This window comes from Diorhabda sublineata, chromosome 3, assembly GCF_026230105.1.
Source record: "Diorhabda sublineata isolate icDioSubl1.1 chromosome 3, icDioSubl1.1, whole genome shotgun sequence".
In the NCBI taxonomy this organism is placed as follows: domain Eukaryota; kingdom Metazoa; phylum Arthropoda; class Insecta; order Coleoptera; family Chrysomelidae; genus Diorhabda; species Diorhabda sublineata.
In genome coordinates this window covers 25,751,410-25,770,165 of record NC_079476.1, presented here as the reverse complement: position 1 = coordinate 25,770,165, position 18,756 = coordinate 25,751,410, and the positions used below count along the sequence as shown (strand labels likewise).

At 28.8% G+C, this 18,756-nt stretch overlaps 4 protein-coding genes across 5 annotated transcripts; 2 read left to right on the top strand and 2 right to left on the bottom strand.

Annotated features, from left to right (window-relative positions):
• The first annotated feature begins 201 nt into the window (after positions 1-201).
• On the top strand, positions 202-5,076 carry LOC130440915 (NEDD4 family-interacting protein 2). Of its 2 annotated transcripts, none has more exons than XM_056774282.1 (5): positions 202-421; positions 870-1,118; positions 1,171-1,282; positions 1,338-1,523; positions 1,579-5,076. In XM_056774282.1, exons 1-5 carry the CDS (start codon positions 380-382, stop codon positions 1,680-1,682), a joined length of 693 nt encoding a protein of 230 aa, XP_056630260.1. In that variant the 5' UTR covers positions 202-379; the 3' UTR covers positions 1,683-5,076. The 2 variants fall into 2 exon arrangements, with proteins under 2 accessions (XP_056630260.1, XP_056630261.1); XM_056774283.1 differs by having other exon boundaries at positions 234-301.
• Positions 5,077-6,559: 1,483 nt separating this feature from the next.
• LOC130440943 (equilibrative nucleoside transporter 3-like) lies at positions 6,560-12,229 on the bottom strand. Its single transcript, XM_056774347.1, has 8 exons — positions 11,794-12,229; positions 11,577-11,737; positions 11,428-11,522; positions 10,199-10,249; positions 9,322-9,774; positions 7,056-7,141; positions 6,801-6,997; positions 6,560-6,737 (listed from the first exon to the last, which is right to left on the bottom strand). The coding sequence occupies exons 1-8, from the start codon at positions 11,998-12,000 to the stop codon at positions 6,626-6,628; spliced, it is 1,362 nt and encodes a 453-aa protein (XP_056630325.1). The 5' UTR covers positions 12,001-12,229; the 3' UTR covers positions 6,560-6,625.
• Positions 12,230-13,540: 1,311 nt separating this feature from the next.
• LOC130440946 (U6 snRNA-associated Sm-like protein LSm6) lies at positions 13,541-13,968 on the bottom strand. The gene is made up of 2 exons (XM_056774349.1): positions 13,798-13,968; positions 13,541-13,742 (listed from the first exon to the last, which is right to left on the bottom strand). Exons 1-2 carry the CDS (start codon positions 13,886-13,888, stop codon positions 13,594-13,596), a joined length of 240 nt encoding a protein of 79 aa, XP_056630327.1. The 5' UTR covers positions 13,889-13,968; the 3' UTR covers positions 13,541-13,593.
• Positions 13,969-14,491: 523 nt separating this feature from the next.
• On the top strand, positions 14,492-16,967 carry LOC130440945 (eukaryotic initiation factor 4A-III). The gene is made up of 5 exons (XM_056774348.1): positions 14,492-14,847; positions 14,900-15,235; positions 15,291-15,513; positions 16,227-16,469; positions 16,530-16,967. The coding sequence occupies exons 1-5, from the start codon at positions 14,706-14,708 to the stop codon at positions 16,792-16,794; spliced, it is 1,209 nt and encodes a 402-aa protein (XP_056630326.1). The 5' UTR covers positions 14,492-14,705; the 3' UTR covers positions 16,795-16,967.
• The last annotated feature ends 1,789 nt before the right edge of the window (positions 16,968-18,756 follow it).

Sequence of the window (18,756 nt, the reverse complement as noted above, 5' to 3'; positions counted from 1 at the left end):
ATCGATTTAAATTAAACGAGTAATTAATAAATACTCATAATAAGAATCAACTAAATACTTCTGGTATATTTATAAATCGATTGCTCATTATATTCAGTAATTAAAATTTAAAGAAAAAAAAATGTATCGATATTATCACAGGATCAATAACTAATCATTCACGCAATTCGAAACGTGATGCTTTCCTTGACTTTTCATTGGTCGAAATTAAGCGCTGTCAAGATTTTTGACAGTAAATTTGACGTTTTGAAGCAAGTGTCAGAAGTTTTTGTCTTTACTGATGTGAAAACATTTTGAAATGGTATTTAATATATAATTAACTTTATATAGTGTTAAAATATTTGTTAAATAAGAACAAAATCATTAATTCTAAGGAATAATGGAACCGACTCCGCCCGATTCAAACAATGGACAACAAAATGTACGTCGACATTTTTAATTCTATGTATTAGGGTCATTTTAACAATTTTATAGTTAATCGGGTCTAAAGTATAGGAAAAATTCATCCAATATTCAATTTTATAAAGTATATAATATGATAAAATAGCCCTAACATCTGTTTGAAGTGTAAATTCATATGTAGGATTGTTTGTAATAAAAACAATTTAATCAGCAAAAAATGACCTGTGTAACAATAATATTTATACATAGCGTTTCATAATACGATAATAAATTCCAATCGATGTATTAGTTGTTGGTTGACTTTTTTAGAAATGTATATTGTTTCATATTGAATTAATATTTTGTAACATTGTTTTTAATGAACAATGTGTGTGTAATACTTTTTTAAAGGAAGGTAATTTTAAAATGACGTTTATAAAGAAAAAATAGTATAAAAATGTTTATTAAATAATCGATATTAATAATAGAATCAACAAGAAATCACTGTAGACAATAACCTACCTAGTGCTGCATCCAGTCCAGTATCAAGCCCAGTAAATATATCTGCTAGTACATCTAGTGAGGAAATACCGCCACCAAAAGCAGATTATTATGCACCCCCACCTTACGAGGTTGCTACAAAGGGTACCAAATTACCCACATATGAAGAAGTCCAACGAGAAAAACATTTGGAAGAGCAGGATATTCCAATACCAATTAATTCTCCCACAACAAGGGTAAATATTTCGGTAAAAAATTGATTCAATATGACGTTTATCGACTTTTCAGCCATTACCATTTCGTCCAGGACAAAGGGTTATAACTATTGATACAGAGAATCCTGAAGATGTGGATACATCTTTATTAGGAACAGATTTTATGTTTTATATCGCTTTCTTTGGTAATTATTCATTTAAACTTTAATATTGATTATTACATGTTTGTTTTTATTTCAGTCGCTTTTATTTTTAACTGGATAGGATTTTTATTATTAATGTGTTTTTGTCATACAATCGCTTCAAGGTATGGGGCCTTGTCCGGCTTTGGTTTGTCATTGGCAAAATGGACTTTTATTGTACAACACTCAACAGAATTAGCTTCAAAAGATAACAGTTGGTTGTGGTGGCTTATAATGACTTTTGGTAAGTAAAAAATGTTTCGTGAATATAATGAAATCGATTTGTTAATGATTTTCAGGGCTCATCATTTGTATCCGCGCTATACTGCAATACTTGAGTATAAAAAGAGGATGGCACATGTTATCTGCAAGTCATCAAGAGAGGCTTTTATTTTTTTATTAAGCTTTAAAAATGTGTAGGTGTTTTTCAAGTATACGATTCTTGTGTACTTGTCATGGCGTACTTTAAATGTGATTAGAAAACATTCATTCCTTTCAAGTTTTTTTTTCAAAAGTTGTTGAATGTGATGTTATTTCGTGCATTTATTAATAATACAGTTGATAACATTTAATAGTTCCGAAATAACTTCTTTTATTATTAAATGACCTTATTGATTAGCAATTTCCCAGGGAATTGAAATTTAGTCGAAAAAATGAGGAAAACAACGAAAATTTTCCGAAAAAATTGGGTTATTTGGAAAAATATTGATTCTGGTGTGAAATAAAATATTTTACAGCTAATACCAAGTCTTCTACTACCTTTTTAGGTATAATAATCCCAGCAGAAACATCAAATTGGCAACTATGTGTGAAATTGCCATTATATTTGTTGGTAATTGTTTGTAATTGTCTAGGTTCAAACTTTTTTCAAGGTCATAGTTGTCTATTTAATTTAATCAGAACCAAATTTTGATAGCAAGGTACCCCATTTCCCTTATATTTTTGAAAATCAATGGTTTATCTGTAGCTTAGGGTACATTTTTACTCTTTTTTCAGTCAAAATGTTCATATTACAAAAGTTTCCACTAAAAATAACATTTCAATCCCATAGTTTAGACATTTTTTGAAAATTACAGCTCGTAACTCTATATAGAGTATTTTCTATTGTTTTCGACAAGTTTTCTAATAGATAATCTTCAAAAAATCAATTTTTAAGGCCAATTCTCAATAGATTTTATCCTGGGAGTAAATTTGTTGTATTAAAGAACAGACATAATCAGATCATTTTTTGTTGCTATAATTAGGGGTAAGGACCCCATTTCAATTATATTTTCGAAAAAAAAGGTTTATCTGTAGCTTAGGGCACATTTGTACTCTTTTTTCAGTACAAAATGTTCATATTACAAAAGTTTTCACTAAAAATAACATTTCAATCTCATAGTTTAGACATTTTCTGAAAATTACTGCTCATAACTATATATAAAGTATTTTTTATTGTTTCAGACAAGTTTTCTAATAGATAATCTTCAAAAAATTAATTTTTATGGCCAATTTCTCATAGATTTTATCCTGGGAGTAGATTTGTTGTTGTATTAAGGAACAGATGTCATTTTGCTGCATGAACTTCTTGATAAGCCCTCGTATTAGAAACGACAACAATAGGGCATCAATCGATTTAAACAAAAATGTGATATAAAAAGTTGCAGGCCAAAATACGAGGGCTACTCATTGTATATGTTACTTTTTAAAACACAGATTTGTTGTTAAATAATTTTTTATATCTCAAAGTTTAATTTCTTTATCGAGAACATTAAAATAAACGATTTTATTAACGAAAATTAGTTTATTTCCGTCTATGTCTTTAGTAAAGTATAGAAACATAAAATTTCATTTTTTACATTGAAATTGCACATAATTGTAAATTTATATTTCCCTGGTGTAAAATAATTTTTTTCTTAACAAAAAAACAGTCGTTCTTTTTTCAAAACTAGATTAAATCTACTCAATAATTGACATAATACATTCGAATGTGGATCATACCAAAAAAAGATAGTCATTATTTTATTGATTTATAAACTTCGATAAATTCGCAGTTTTACTTTTGTTTGATATCTGGTGGATCTACGGTTACAAAACAGCGCAAAAATTCGTGCATATAGCGGTTTGTACTAGATTTTGTATTACGAACGTGTTGAACCGACCTCGTATTTAAAAACCAGTCAACAATATGGCGTCAATTGAGGATGTCATAACAACGAAAAATGAAAGCGCGTTGTATCCAAAAGAGTGTAGTAATCTTGATAGCAATTAAAAATTTAATTTTTTCCGTAATTTTAGCACAGGCATTTCCATTTCAGTGTTCATAGTTATTATGTTATTTAACGTTAATTATTTTCATTTACGTCAATGATAAATATGGCAACTTCTGTTTACATCGGCAAACGAGATGATACTATAAAATTGCTGTGATTTTAAAAACCGACATCAGACGATACAACCCGATTGAGATTAAATTGTTTGAAGGCACTTTTTTTATTCGTTTCACTTGGATGGATATGTCGATGGTATTTTACTTAACCTCACATTCAACAACAATGTATTTTGTTATATTTAAATATTTGGAAATGTGATTGGAATTATGAAGACAATATATGTAGTTTGGATAAAAAAAATCGAACAAAACTTCGTAATTTTCAATTGCTTGATTACAAATTTGCAAGTAATTTTTTAATTCTTATCAAAATGGCACTCAAATTTTAGTGAAAAAACGTGATATTTGATTTTTTGTGTACACAATGTTGAAGATCTTATCTAGAAAGAAATAATCTAGTTCGTAAAACAATGTTTGTACTAGAGATGAGAATAACAGAAATAAAAGTCGTAACCGTGATTTAGTAACTGTTGGTGAATTATATTCACACTTCGTGGATATGGCAACACAATAAGGGGGTGAAGGTCAACGATTTTGTCGCCTATAATTTAATTCAATTTCAATTCGGAAAAATGGAAAGTTATTTGACTAGTTCTTAAAAATAAAGAAAAAAATCGATCATAAAAAAGATAATATTGGGATGAAACAAAAATATAATGAAATAAATACAAAAATTAAAGAAAATTGATCAGAATTATCTAAAATTCGGGTAATCGTCTTAAGAGATATAAAAAACTGTTACAAATGACATGTACTGCGTTACCTTGATTTGATAGCCGATACTGATGATGGAATTTAATAAAACCTTAACAATCTTTGAGATGGCGACGGATGGGCGCGATCCACCTTCGGTTACTTTATAACGTGGCAACATTATTTCTTCTACTTTTTTATATTCAATCGAATATCACGTGAATAATTAATTGAATGGTTCTTTGTATACAATTTCAAAAAAAATGATAATGTAAAAAATATTTTTATAAATTCACGACGAATTTACCAAAAACAAATAATTTTTTGGAATTACATTCGAAGATTCTTATTTGTTGTTTGAAAAGTTTTCACCTTGGAGTATTGTTTTCTTCTGAAAACTATTTTTAATTGTATTAATTTAGATTCTCTTTACTTTTTTTGTATATTCAAATAATGGTTTTCGTCATTATAAACTCTATAGGAAACATCAACGACGATCAGATCTGGAGATTTCAATGAAAAAGCGGTTTTTTCATATTTCAAGTTCTGCCATCTCTATATTCAGGTCGGAAACTTTGCAAACAACCCTCGTATTTTTAAATTATCGATAACTTTACAGACTTAGTATGATTATTATAAAAAATATTCTGCGTTGCCGTTATTACTAGATTATATATTGTTCCACTGGATCTGATTAATTATAAAAATTAATTAAATTACATCTTAAATTGTATTTTTTTTATTTACACCCTGTAGTTTAATCCCCAACATTAGTTATGTTATACCCAGTAGAATTTAACAGTGAATTCTTAAAATATAAACGACAGGGGAGTTTTTTACCACATCAACTACTTCACCCTGTTTAAATGGCTGTCAAATGTCGTTTACATAATTCTATGGCAATATAATGGAAAGAAACCACTTTTTACGATGAGGAAATAATCTCATATCAATTAATTACCTTTAATTATGTTCGAAAATACATATTATTTCTTAACCTCATTCAGCTTTTTTGGTTCCTGGTTATCTAAATTAGATAGAAAAATAAACGTAAACTACATCGTGTTTTAATCAATGTTACCAACTTGTTTTATGACATCACGATTTTGCACTACGCCTGGACTACCTCATACTAAGCGTTCTAGAAACGTCCGCATTCGATTAGGTTGAAAATTCGACTTATTATAGTACAGTCAATTTTACATTTTGAAATAGACTAATTTAGTTATGATTGAAGTTTTTTTTTAAATTTTTAAATTTTACTAGTCTTCAAGTAACTAAATTATTTCAACTAAATTAACTATTACTCAAAGTAAATTTCTCTTTTATCTAATTAACGATTTTTGCAAAAATGAACAGAAATGGTAGCGAAAAATTATTTGATAATCTTATTTTCAGACATTTTCTTGAAAGTGTATCACTTTTCTCCGTTCGATAGTTTTCTCATTTGTTGATAAAACTACTAAAACTTGTATTTTCCCGCTAATTTGGCGTTTTCGAGGAAGCAGAATCCATTTATCGAGATTCAAAATGTCTGAAATCAATACTTCCAGCTATAGCAAACACCGGATTGATTTCCGGTTCGATTTTCTAAATTGGATATATGAATTACACGAAAAGGCAGTTCCCATTGATGAAAAAAACATCTCGCAATAAAAAAAGATAGATTTTTCTTGAGTTATAGGCCAATTAAGACAACCTAATCGAAGCTAAAGCAAATCTAACCGCACCAGAAAGTTGTATAAACAAAAACAAAATTTTTTTTAACTTTTCTTTTACTGAACGCCCCCCCCCCCTCAATATGAAACTTCTCGTTTAATTCTTGAATCCAGGTTGAAAATACGAACCGGAAACAGCCAATCCAATTATAGGTGAAACAGGAAGTACATTTGGTAACTATGACCTCAAAAACATTAAATCGGAATATATCTCAGAAGTATCGTAAAACTAGTAATAAAAAATATTTTAGAAAAAAAAACAGTGAATGACAATTATTTTATTCTGCCAAATGAAACATCTACTATTCGTACTAAACTATTTTAAAATTTGACTGGACTAATACAATTCCACTAATCTGCATCAGTTGAACCAATGTTTTCGGTTTTCACTTAATTATGAGCGTTGTTGCCGGTAAACGTAGTATAGATATTAAATACATAGTAAGAAACGCACTGGAATTTTAAAATCAGTTAGGTATCGAAATAAAACTCTTTCAATAACGAAAATAATGGTATATATTTTATCCTTATTATAAATATGTTAACAACGATTCTATATTAGGTTTATAATAATCTAACCAAGAATAAACTAAGTGTGGATCCTATCGCGGCTCCGATACCTATAAAAACGACAGTCATACACGAAGCGATTTCCCTTTCATGTCGATCTACGACTCTAAAATTGAAATAATTCAAAATCAATCGTCTAAAATCTAGTTAAAACTATCGACATACGTACTTAGAAGTCAAAATTTGTATGATGTTAGTCATGTAACCATTGGTAAATGCAAATATAAATTGGATCAATATATATTGATAATCTCTGTCAAACACAACTGCCAAATGATACCGGGGTTGTGCGTTACATAATAAAATTAATGGAATGAATATTAGCCTCGATACAGTTAAAATAGTAATTAAGATGATGTTTTTTGGCTGGAAATAAATTAAATAAATAAAAATTAATGTATATACGTGTTATAAATTACTCTACCTTAAGTATTCTACCAGCAATGATTCTACCAGAATAATCACCTATACTAAAAAGTAAGTAGGTTATTGTTGGAACGAAATATACATCTAAAAGAGAAAATGTACCGTAAGTTCTGAAAATAATGATTTATATTACAAAAAAATGAAGTTTTATTCAAGCACTTATACTCAATATTAAATAGAATACGTTCTAATTGAAATATTTCAGATTAATAAAAATCTGTTGTGAGAAATTCACGGTCACCTGATTACCGGCAGCCATGTTTTTCTTATAGAATAAGCGCGCTGTCACTTGATAGTTATAGAGAGCAGCTGCAGTATTGTTTATATAATAAAAACGATATTTCTAATATTGTTAAAAGATTAATATAAATAATTTATATAAATTATTATGAAGAAAATAGTACAAATGTTAATTGTAATTTATCTACAGTGCAACCTCATTTTTATGTTAACGAGATAAATCACTCTGGCGGTGTTGCCTGATTTATAGCATGAAATATCAATAAATGTTTTATACGCATATATATTATATGAAAAATAAGATTTGCAAAACAAAATACCAACAATGTATTAATGACAGAATCAAGAAGTAATGGGAAGTCCAAAAATAAATAACGTTGATAATAGGTTCGTTCCACCCTATCAAAAACCCGTCCTTGGTACAGTGACGATTCTGCGCACTGCTCCGGCTGGATTTCAAGTAAACAGCTGATCTTAATGCCACGCTCTGCCACATTTTGTTGAATGTTAGTTAAATGATATAATTTCATTTTAAATAAACAATTCAAAGAAGAATATCATTTGTTTTATGTTTATAACTAGAAAGTTTCATAAAAGAAAGTGTCTTCAATCTTATCTCGTATTACAAATTGTTTTCTGTATTGTTCCATTTTATCTTGAACAATATTATCGATGACAACATTAATAAAAATGCGCGATTACACTTCCATTTCCCTGAACTCGATGTCAAGATGCTGCACAATGTCTCTCATTATGCAAACATTTGTTTATGTTTATAATTAAATTATCTAAGGAAATTTTTAAATATTTACTGCTTGCAAACACAAAAACGAGAAATATTTATTACTGGATCACTTAATTTAATTAAGGAAATGAATAATTAATAGAATTAAATTATTCAAAAAAATCAACAATCGAAATTGTGTAATTAGAAGTTCGAGACGTTCAATTCATTTTACTTTGATCAGAATTAGGATGTAGAAAGTAATTTGATCGCAACGTTAATTTAGTTCAAGTTTTATTAAAATCACTCTATTTAATTACGATTCTGTGCAAATAAAATGTAGTGGCGCCCTCGTCCGTAATTATATATCAACACAATTGTCATTTGAAAAAATTTTTTTCATTCATTACAAAGTTCATATCAATCAACAAAAATCGGCGTAGAACCATCAAAACTTTTGGAAAACAGTACTAGACAAAAATCAACGAAATTAATCATCAAAACAACATAAACTTTTTTCAACATTATGGAATATATTGGAATCAGAACATATAATTTAAGGGTCAATAATGTTAGTGGAAATAAATTTTATTTCTATATTACCAACTTTAATGTCTGTATTACCTTTAAAATAATGTTTTGATAAATTATTCACCCGTAAAAACATTTTATACAAATAGTTTTATCCTACGTAAATTTAGATACTACGCCACTGATATAGTCTATTCTGCGGCAGCCATTTTGGATAACTATCCCGGTTAATTAACTTTACTTGACGTACAAATCCCTACTTACTACTTTATGTTCTCAATTCAGGTCTAACTTCCCAGCCTCATGAGATAACACTTAATCTCAATAGCTTGTTGTTTACCTTTATTTAATATATTATATAAAAATTGAACTGATGTCTCAGATTACGTAATTTTCGCGAATAAACTATAGGAGTGCTGACGTCACGCACCGCCATTGTTAACGCAGGTCAGGGATCGACAAAGTTTTGACTGCGTTGACGATCGTATATATGTTTAGCGATTTGTGATTTTTCCGTTTCATAAATTTTGTACAAAACGTATACAACAATAAATTAATTAAACACTTGTTTGGAAAGTGAACTATAACGTAGGTTAACAATATGACGGATGTGACGTCACGCTCCGGTTGTCTATTGCCGCGAACTATCTAAATGAAAGTGATAATTCTTCTTTTTTATTTGCGTTTATGAATTTGAGGTTATTTGCAGGTATTTATTATTTAAATTTAATATTTCGTGTATAATATAATTTATAAAGAAAATACTTACCATTCCATTTGTCACCGTGCCCTTTACCTTCAGATTCGATAAGTACGCAGACTCCAGGAAACGCGGAAATTGAAATAAAATAAATAAAAAAAGCGCAAAAACAGTAGCACCATATCTTCTTAAAAATCACCTTGTACGAAACGACATCTTGTAATGTAGAATTTGTCTGTAGGTCGCTAACTATCACAGCTTGGTCGAATGAGTAATATTTAAAAAAAACTGATCGAGTTAATAGAATATATAAAATTATAGCTAGAGCTATAGTACAATTTCCTATTATGAAATAAACTAGAGCGGTGTGTGTAGACGATGCTCCTATGGCTAAAGCAGCTATTTGAGTCAACGCTGCAAATACTCCACCCAATGCTTGTCCCCCTATAAGAGCGGTTATGTAAATGGGGGAAAACTTTCCTACTACTCCCACAATACTTCCTCCAAAAATAGGACTGAAAACTAAAATTACAACTATTGTTATTCTATTCACCAAATATGGATGTTTATTAACTATACTTTTGGGTCCCACTTTTAACGATACAACTTAATATTGAGGTAAATCATCATATTTTACACTCTGTATAGATTATTTTACGGGACAACTTGTATATATGCAATTTCACACTTACTGATATAAATACGATAAAAAAATTATATAAATGTATCTTCAAAGAGTTTTTAGTGAATCTTTAAAAATGGAAATTGAAATTTACCACTTTCTACAAGTTTTGTTGTCTTTTAATTTCGTTTTTCAATAAAATACTTTAACTTCTCACCTCAATTATGTAATTATTTCACTGAATTTTCAAGTTTATTAAAATGAATTTTAATAAAAACAAATGAATATTCAAATTAGAGATAAAAGAACAAACAAATTACTTACTGTTTAGGAATAAGCTTGTGACTAACGTCAATATAAAAAACCCATGTTGCCCTGAAAGTAGAATGTCCTTCAAATAACTTTAACGACAATTTATAATATTCCTCACTCAACACTTTTAACAACAAAATTAATATTCCACAGAGAAATAATATATAAAAGGATTTGATTATGATATTTCACATATAGGAGCTACCTCTTTAAAATCTATTTAAAACCACATCAAGTGCCATACACAATTAGTTTTTTATTTAAAACATAACCTAACCTAACAATATCGACCATAACCATACACAACCACGATTAATATTTAATTAAACAATAAAAAAATACCCAATTATATATTAAAGTCAGTTGTTGTCCATTCAAATAAGTTATAAATCATGCTCCACATAGTTGCCACGTTATATTTTTTTCCGTTCTTCGTACAAAAAATTTTAATTCGACTTTGATTACATATAATTTGACCAATATAAACACGAAAATTTTGATCACGTACAAATTTGAGGTCTTAATTTTGCTTATAAAATACCAATGAATATCTTAAAACACGGAAATAAAAAATTCAGACCTAATTAGTCGATTTCCAAAACAATAAATCATACAACGTTGTAGATTGATAGTACACGGCTACTAACATTAAAAATATATTTTCCCCTGATACAGGAACAATGGTTTTATTCAAATTTAATTAAAACTGGGGATATTTGAATTAAGATGTTTCCAGTTGTGAAAATTTATTATTTTTAGTCATATTGTCAGTTTTGCGTAATAATAGCAATTAATATCATTACATTTTTTCCGTACTGCAAGTTTTTTATGAATTTCTTCATAAAAATTCATAATTTTTTACAAACTAGTTATATGTATATAATATGTTGACTAAAATGTTCAGAAATTATGATAAGAAGTGATAACTGAAGGCATACAAAAATAAATGAATCATTTAAAATGCATAACCTTGATGATAAACATTTAAAAATGATAAAAAATAAAATATTGCAAATGAGGAAGTGGTAAATGGAAAACTGAAATGGTAATTATTTGTACATTTTACTTTAAATGATGATAAAAATTCTCTAATATATTAATATTAAACTAAAAATATTTTTGTTATAAAATAGAAAATTTAACAATAATTATTCTCGGGTAAACTCAACAATAAAACTATGTTCTAGTTCATTAAATTTGTCTATGATTACGTGAATAAATATTTAAAAAAAATCACTTACAGTTATCAGTGTCAATATTCACTAGCACCAAGGTCAATAACATTAACAAAAGAATAAAAATTAGTGATCCGAGTATTCTTAAATTGAGAGGTATTCTGTAACAAATATTTTAAATAAATAAATTAAATTATAATTTAATTCGTATTTACCTATGACTAATGACTGTATTTAATATTAAAAATACCAAATTAGGATAACTCGAAGTTAAAGTCAAATAAGAAGTAAACTCTGCTTGTAATGTAGATCGCGTTGGAGCATCTTCTCTAATACTAAGATTACTACTAACATTCCTAAATTTATACATCCAATACTGCAAATAAAATATAATATTCACAACAAACTTTAAAATTTCTAAATGATACTCACATCATCAGCTGTTATAAAAAAATTCCAAGGTAGTAAAGTCACGATACCTAATATGTAAAATATAAAATAGGTAGCATAGAATTTATCCACGGGTTCCGGTTTAAATAAAGGTCTAATATCCCTTACAACAATATCGTTACCATCGTCTTCGTTTTCCGAATCGAATTGTTGTTGTAAAAGTGGTGTTGTATTTACAGAATATGCCATTTTTTAGTTTTTAAATAACCATTTCGAAAAATATCTATTCTATCAGATGAACAGACAAAGCATGACCCTGATTGTTCACAACACCTTTAATGACTGTAAACCTTATACTGAATCGATTTTATTTAGCTGTTTTGATTCTGATAGCACTATATAATGTTAGTGAATAAAAATGGATCACTGTAATTAATCAGTTGTCAGATATATAAAGCTGAGGAAAGCTTCTTTGGTCAGCTTTATAAATCGTATCCAGCTAAATATATATCAGTCACAAATAATTAATGTTGCCAAATTGTATTCTGTTTCTGGCATTCTAAAAAACTGAATATTATATTTCTCATAACATACAATTAACTATAGAATCAGAATGTAAAATAACTCGAATATTAGGACGCATATGGAACTCTGTCATCTGTAATTTTCTAATGTCATCTATAATTTGCTTTTTATGAAAAAAAATAATTTTTACTTTGGAGTATGTTTAAAATTTTCAATTGTTGTTAATAATTATTCGATAATACAAACTAATCTGTAACTATTTTGACCAATATTGAAGAATATATAGAAATAATCGTGAACAATAAATTACGCAGATATTTAAGTTTCATATCTAAAATTGGCAACATCATTATTTACCAGTTTTATGACTATAGTTATATAGAAGGTATCGTTTGACAGAAAAGTTGGAACTACTTTTACTAATAGAGGTGGGCTCCATCGATTATTATAAAACTACGTTACCAAAAACTGTTGAAAATACTTGAAATTGAAACATTGTCCAGAATTACGTTATCGACAATTAGGTCAATAACGTAACGGCACAATATCTAATTTTCGAATACTTTGTTTGCTTATTTGTGAACATTGTTTTTTTTTATTTTTAAATCCTGAATCTCAAGCAAAAATTAATAAAAAATGCTTCATTATCGTTGTGTTGTGAATTTTTATCAAGTGTTGAGCGATATAGCTCATCATTTTTCTGATTTCCTGTTGTTTTGACCATCAGCATTTAAATGCATTTTCGGGAGCTAGAAGAAATACTTGTTTAAGAGCTTTAAAACGGGGTCAGGGCTTTACATAGGGGTCAGAAGTTGTGTATAATTATTTACATTTTTTGATTAATTCCGGCACTTTAAATCACTGCTTAAAGCCAAATAATACAGAGTGTGTCTGATAAGATTTGCACGTTAATAATGAAAATAATTATTTTGTGTACCATACAGGCAAAATGGCCGATTTGTCAAAATCACGTGTTCTAGAATGGTCTGTTACGTATAATTCCATTTTCTTGTTTCACTTATTCGCATTACTCTGTTTTGTTAATTTGTTATTGTGATAAAAATAGGTTTTATAGTTTTATTTCCTAATCATCTAATTTGGTACTAGTTCTTACTAAATGATTCTTTTGAAACGTGTTTTTCGTGACCTTCCCACCTCTAGTTAATTTTTATTCAATTTCACTTCTAATCTATTGACTTCGTAATTAAAAAATTGAACCAAGGCTTTGTTAGTAACAAACATTCACTAATGTTAAAAAAATGAATTTAGAAAAAAATGTTTTATTCTTATATATACCTTACAATAAATACATTAATATTAGTAACGCCTCTTCTGGGTACTTATATATAAAACATTGTTTCCTCTAATAAAAGCATCTCCAAATTTATTTTTTAATTGTCCATTAACATATTCTTCGGTTTGTTCCAAAGCTATGTTCATATATCCATCTAGACAAGCAAGAACTCCTAAAAACAAGTTACATTCAAGATTATAATCACGGTGGTATCAACTATATTTTACCTCTGTAATCAACTCCACTATTCAGTTTTACTACAACTGGTCTACCGTGAATTTGTTGAATAAACGAAGATAATGCTTCTTTTCTGCTCATTTTTACTATTTGCAAATATTAAAATAATGAAAAGGAATAAATCTATGAAGGTTAAACTTCTTCTTCTTTTTAAATTCTAATTGGACTCATAAAGGGTGCGTTCCACTAAGCGTTCACAGCGTCTGAATTATTCTTTTAGACGTTCCACATGGCGACTACGATTATTGTGGTCGCGGCGAGAGCGTCACTCATAACGTTTACTTGCCAAGAGGTGGGTCGAAGTGAACGTTTAGAATCCATCTCAAAATTTTATGCGGTATAAGTACTTTGGAGAAATTCTTGTGACGCACCACCAAATATTTTACTATCTCCGCAGAAGTTATTTTGATTTTACTTTAATGTAAATCAGTTAAGCACTCTACTAGAACAATTCAATAACTTATAAATCATATTGTAACCTCTTAAAGCTCTTGCTTTATTTTTTTTTTGTTTCACCATTCCTTAATATTTATCTCAAAGCTCAATATAACCATTCTACTTGGGAGTACGATTTAACGCTATTGACTAAGTAGAACGAGAAAGATCGTGTTCGTGATTGTCGTGAGTGCTTAATGGAATGCACCCAAAATAAGGAAAGAATCAAAACTTTAAATATTTTACGTTGGTAGTATGACAGTTGACAAGACGTAGTTAGCAGACATTTCATATTTTGGTTTAGTGGTACGAAATAATACATAGTATATTATACGTTCCTGTTGGTTTATACTTGTTAAAAGTATTTTATATAAAATAAAGAGTTTTTATGCCTATTTAGATAACATTGAAGAGTGACTTTTTAAATATATTCGTCATAAAAACGTAAAAAATATTAGTGAAAATGGCTGTTGCTAAAAGAGGCGCATCAGTTTTCGAAGATTTGTCCAACGTCGAATTCGAAACTAGCGAAGATGTTGAAGTTATCGATAAATTCAAGAATATGAACTTGAAAGAAGAGCTACTTCGTGGCATCTTCGCATATGGTAAGTTTAAGAATGTAGGTCAAATTTATTTACAATCACTAACCTCGTTTAGGTTTTGAAAAACCATCCGCAATCCAACAAAGGGCTATAAAACCTATTATGAAAGGTAGAGATGTTATAGCTCAAGCACAATCTGGTACCGGTAAAACTGCTACATTTTCTATTTCAATTTTACAAGCTTTGGATTTAACAATGAGAGAAACACAAGTCTTGTGTTTATCGCCTACTAGGGAATTAGCAGTACAAATCCAAAAAGTTATTCTAGCTTTAGGAGATTTTATGAATGTACAATGCCATGCTTGTATCGGAGGAACAAATCTTGGTGAAGATATCAGAAAACTTGATTACGGTCAGCATGTTGTAAGTGGAACACCCGGTAGAGTATATGGTGAGTTTGAATTATATATTAATGGTACAATATTATTATTTTATTAATTTTACAGATATGATCAGAAGAAGAGCTTTAAGGACAAGATCTGTTAAGATGTTAGTTCTAGATGAAGCAGATGAGATGTTAAATAAGGGTTTTAAGGAACAAATTTACGATGTTTATAGATTTTTACCCCCGTCGACACAAGTGGTACTCATTTCGGCAACTTTGCCTCACGAAATTTTGGAAATTACTTCAAAATTCATGACGGATCCTATTCGGATTCTAGTAAAGCGGTAAGCATCGTTTTGTTTCATTGTTTACGATTTTTGCATATAATTTATGTATTTTTTGAACTAGCTGGATGAGGGTAGGTTAATATTCATCAAATTTATGAGTGGGGGCACCTTTTTTTGGTTTTTTTAGATTTATATCTATGAAAAATAGTTTAAGTTTAATGAATACACTATTTCCTATATTTTTCTCATTTTTTGCTACTTCCTTTTTTGTTTTTTAATAATTTTTTTTTATTTTTACCCATTTTCTTTAGTGTAAATTGGTTTTAATGTTGATAAATGTATTGAACACATAGTTTTCGATATTTTCTTGATTATTTTCCTTTCGTTTTTCGATCTGATTTATGTTCATTTTTGTTTAATATAAGTTGAATTTTTTGCTCATACATATAGTAAATACACTATTTTCTTATTTTCTACTACTTTCTTTCTGTTTTTTGATAATTTTTCCCCATTTTCAATAAACTAAATTTAATTTTAAGTTGGTACTATACCTTTACAGCAACATTTACAATAACATCGTCCTTCTGCCCTTTGAACCAGATATGAATCATCAACTTATGGAAAACTTAAAGTCCGGTGCAATTATTACTTTTAATCAAAGTACCCAAAATCCATTATCCATTTCTTAAGTGTATTATAATTTTCCTCATAAACATCTGACTTTTTGTCCAAATTCAATAACTTCCAATTCAATTTCCAAACATTTGTAGTGATGAATTGACTTTGGAAGGAATTAAGCAGTTTTTCGTAGCCGTGGAAAGGGAGGAATGGAAATTTGATACCTTGTGTGATCTCTATGATACTCTAACCATCACCCAAGCAGTTATTTTCTGTAATACGAAGAGAAAGGTCGATTGGCTTACGGAAAAAATGAGAGAGAACAACTTTACAGTTAGTTCTATGCACGGAGACATGCCTCAGAAAGAACGAGACAACATAATGAAAGAATTCAGGTATACAGGCGTATTTAATAATTTTTTAACGGCATTTTAGATTTTGATTTTCATATTTAGATCTGGTCAAAGTAGAGTTTTGATAACTACTGACGTATGGGCGAGAGGGATCGACGTACAACAAGTCAGTTTAGTCATAAACTATGATTTGCCGAATAATCGTGAGTTGTACATTCATCGTATAGGTAGATCAGGAAGGTTCGGCAGAAAGGGTGTTGCCATTAATTTCGTTAAATCTGATGATATAAGAATTTTAAGGGATATCGAACAATATTATTCCACACAGATAGACGAGATGCCTATGAATGTGGCTGATCTCATTTAATTATTTATCCTTTTCACATGTTTATGTAATTGGGAGATATTTCACTTTTTGGGGTGGAAATTTTTTCATTTTTGACACTACAAAATTTGTGTTTATGTATTTATTGTATATTATAAGATTTTGTAAAATAACAATAAGTATATGGAAATAAATTAGTTTATAATTTATCAAAATGTGTTTTAATCAACTTTTTGACTTTTTTTCAAAATTCAGTTGTCAATTTCCTTTTACTTCATTTATGTGATGTTTTTATAGCCAATTAGGGGTCCTACTATCTTTTAAAAGGGTACAAAATGTCCCTAAGATTTCTACTGAAGATTTTGACTTTCAAAATTCAGTTAATTTTATTCATTTGATATTTTCGTAGCTAATTTGGAGCCCTACTACCTTTTATAAGTGTCCAAAATATCCGTAAAACCAAACCTTCAAGTAGAATTGAATGCATTCTACTGAGAATTTTGACTTTTTCAAAATTTATTTCTTTATTTTTGTTAATTTAATTTATGTGATATTTTCATAGCCAATTTGGGACCCTACAACATTTTTAAATGGTCAAAACGTCCCAATGACCAAATTAACAACCCCTCAAGTAGAATTGAATGATGCTTACAGAAAATTAAGTTCTTTTCTTTTGTTAATTTCATTTATGTGATATTTTCATAGCCAATTTGGGGCCCTAGTACCTTTTAAAACGGTCCAAAATTTCCCAAAGCCCAAACTCTTTAAACAATAATTCTCACAGAAAACTTTTCAAATTAATAATAATATACAAATGTATAAAGCAATAAAAGAAGTTTAAATAGTACATGTAAGTTGTTAAAAATGTGTATATACACTATTATAATGATTCAAAATGTTCAAAAATCATATCAAATTCTACAAAAAATAGATGAAAAAATTAAAAAAAAAACATTGAGTTGCACAAATCTTTATTTAAAAAGAAGCCAGACATTACAAGTTTAAAAAGTCACAATCATGTAAAGAAAATGAGAAAATTTACGGTTTACTTCATCCTCGAGATGTCCAGTAAACACCATTGTTAGGATTCAGTTGGTTAGACCTGTTGTCGTTATCGGATTTGGTAAAAGAATAAGCCAAGGGTAACATTGAAGCAAGTAAATCTGAAAGAAATTTATTGGCATCATAATTAATACTTGACTTTAATTTTTAATTGTACTCACTCATCCATCCAGAAGGTCTGTCGTTGTAACCTCTGCTCTTCCAAAACCCAGAATTATTTGGGTTTAACTGAACGATTGTTATCCATCCCCGATGTTGACTATCCAACCAATTTCGGTCAAATAATGCAAGAGAAAGTCTCTTTTATTCTGTTATTTCAGGGTGGTTTCCCCTACGTTGGAAAAATAATTAATTTGAACTTTTTAGTTCATTGTATATATTCATATTAGGAAATCATCAGTGTTGCCGATTATAAATTGAGTTGCTGTCAAAGTACATATTAAAAATTGACCGATTTATTTACACTAGCATCCTAATAAAGAATAAACGCCATGTTGTATTAGTAACAAAAATATGACGTACAACCATAGATAAACTAAATATACCTATCATTATCATTACAAACACCTCATCATTAACAGATAATTTGAATAGTTTATTATAAATGACAAATTATTGTGATAACTATAATCTCAATTCTTTTAATAAAAAGTATAATATCCTTTCGATATCATGCACCAAAATCCGAGTTAATTGCAAAGTACTTAAAATCCAGACCTGTTGTTTTAGTATTTAGATTAATGAACAGAGGGCGCGTGAGTACTCGGAGAGTGACATTGCACGAAACGATAATTTTTAGTCTTTAATAAATAAAACTGTTGATAAAGTTGTACACAAGAGATAATAATATACCAAAATGTTCCTTTTGAATCGTTCTATCGATTCACAGATAAACAAAACAATAGAAACAGCATAGATCTTTGATTTTAATTTCGATATATT

Excerpts from the sequence above, each read along its gene's own strand:
- LOC130440915 (XM_056774282.1), top strand. The coding sequence starts at position 380 with ATGGAACCGACTCCGCCCGATTCAAACAATGGACAACAAAAT. Across the intron at positions 422-869 it reads CAAACAATGGACAACAAAAT|AATCAACAAGAAATCACTGT; the intron begins GTACGTCGACAT and ends TATTAATAATAG. Across the intron at positions 1,119-1,170 it reads TTAATTCTCCCACAACAAGG|CCATTACCATTTCGTCCAGG; the intron begins GTAAATATTTCG and ends TCGACTTTTCAG.
- LOC130440943 (XM_056774347.1), bottom strand. The coding sequence starts at position 12,000 with ATGGCATATTCTGTAAATACAACACCACTTTTACAACAACAATTCGAT. Across the intron at positions 6,998-7,055 it reads TTGCTGGTAGAATACTTAAG|CCAAAAAACATCATCTTAAT; the intron begins GTAGAGTAATTT and ends ATTTATTTCCAG. Across the intron at positions 6,738-6,800 it reads ATACAAATTTTGACTTCTAA|AGTCGTAGATCGACATGAAA; the intron begins GTACGTATGTCG and ends TTTCAATTTTAG.
- LOC130440946 (XM_056774349.1), bottom strand. The coding sequence starts at position 13,888 with ATGAGCAGAAAAGAAGCATTATCTTCGTTTATTCAACAAATTCACGGT. Across the intron at positions 13,743-13,797 it reads TAGTGGAGTTGATTACAGAG|GAGTTCTTGCTTGTCTAGAT; the intron begins GTAAAATATAGT and ends ACTTGTTTTTAG.
- LOC130440945 (XM_056774348.1), top strand. The coding sequence starts at position 14,706 with ATGGCTGTTGCTAAAAGAGGCGCATCAGTTTTCGAAGATTTGTCCAAC. Across the intron at positions 14,848-14,899 it reads TCGTGGCATCTTCGCATATG|GTTTTGAAAAACCATCCGCA; the intron begins GTAAGTTTAAGA and ends AACCTCGTTTAG. Across the intron at positions 15,514-16,226 it reads ATTCGGATTCTAGTAAAGCG|TGATGAATTGACTTTGGAAG; the intron begins GTAAGCATCGTT and ends AAACATTTGTAG.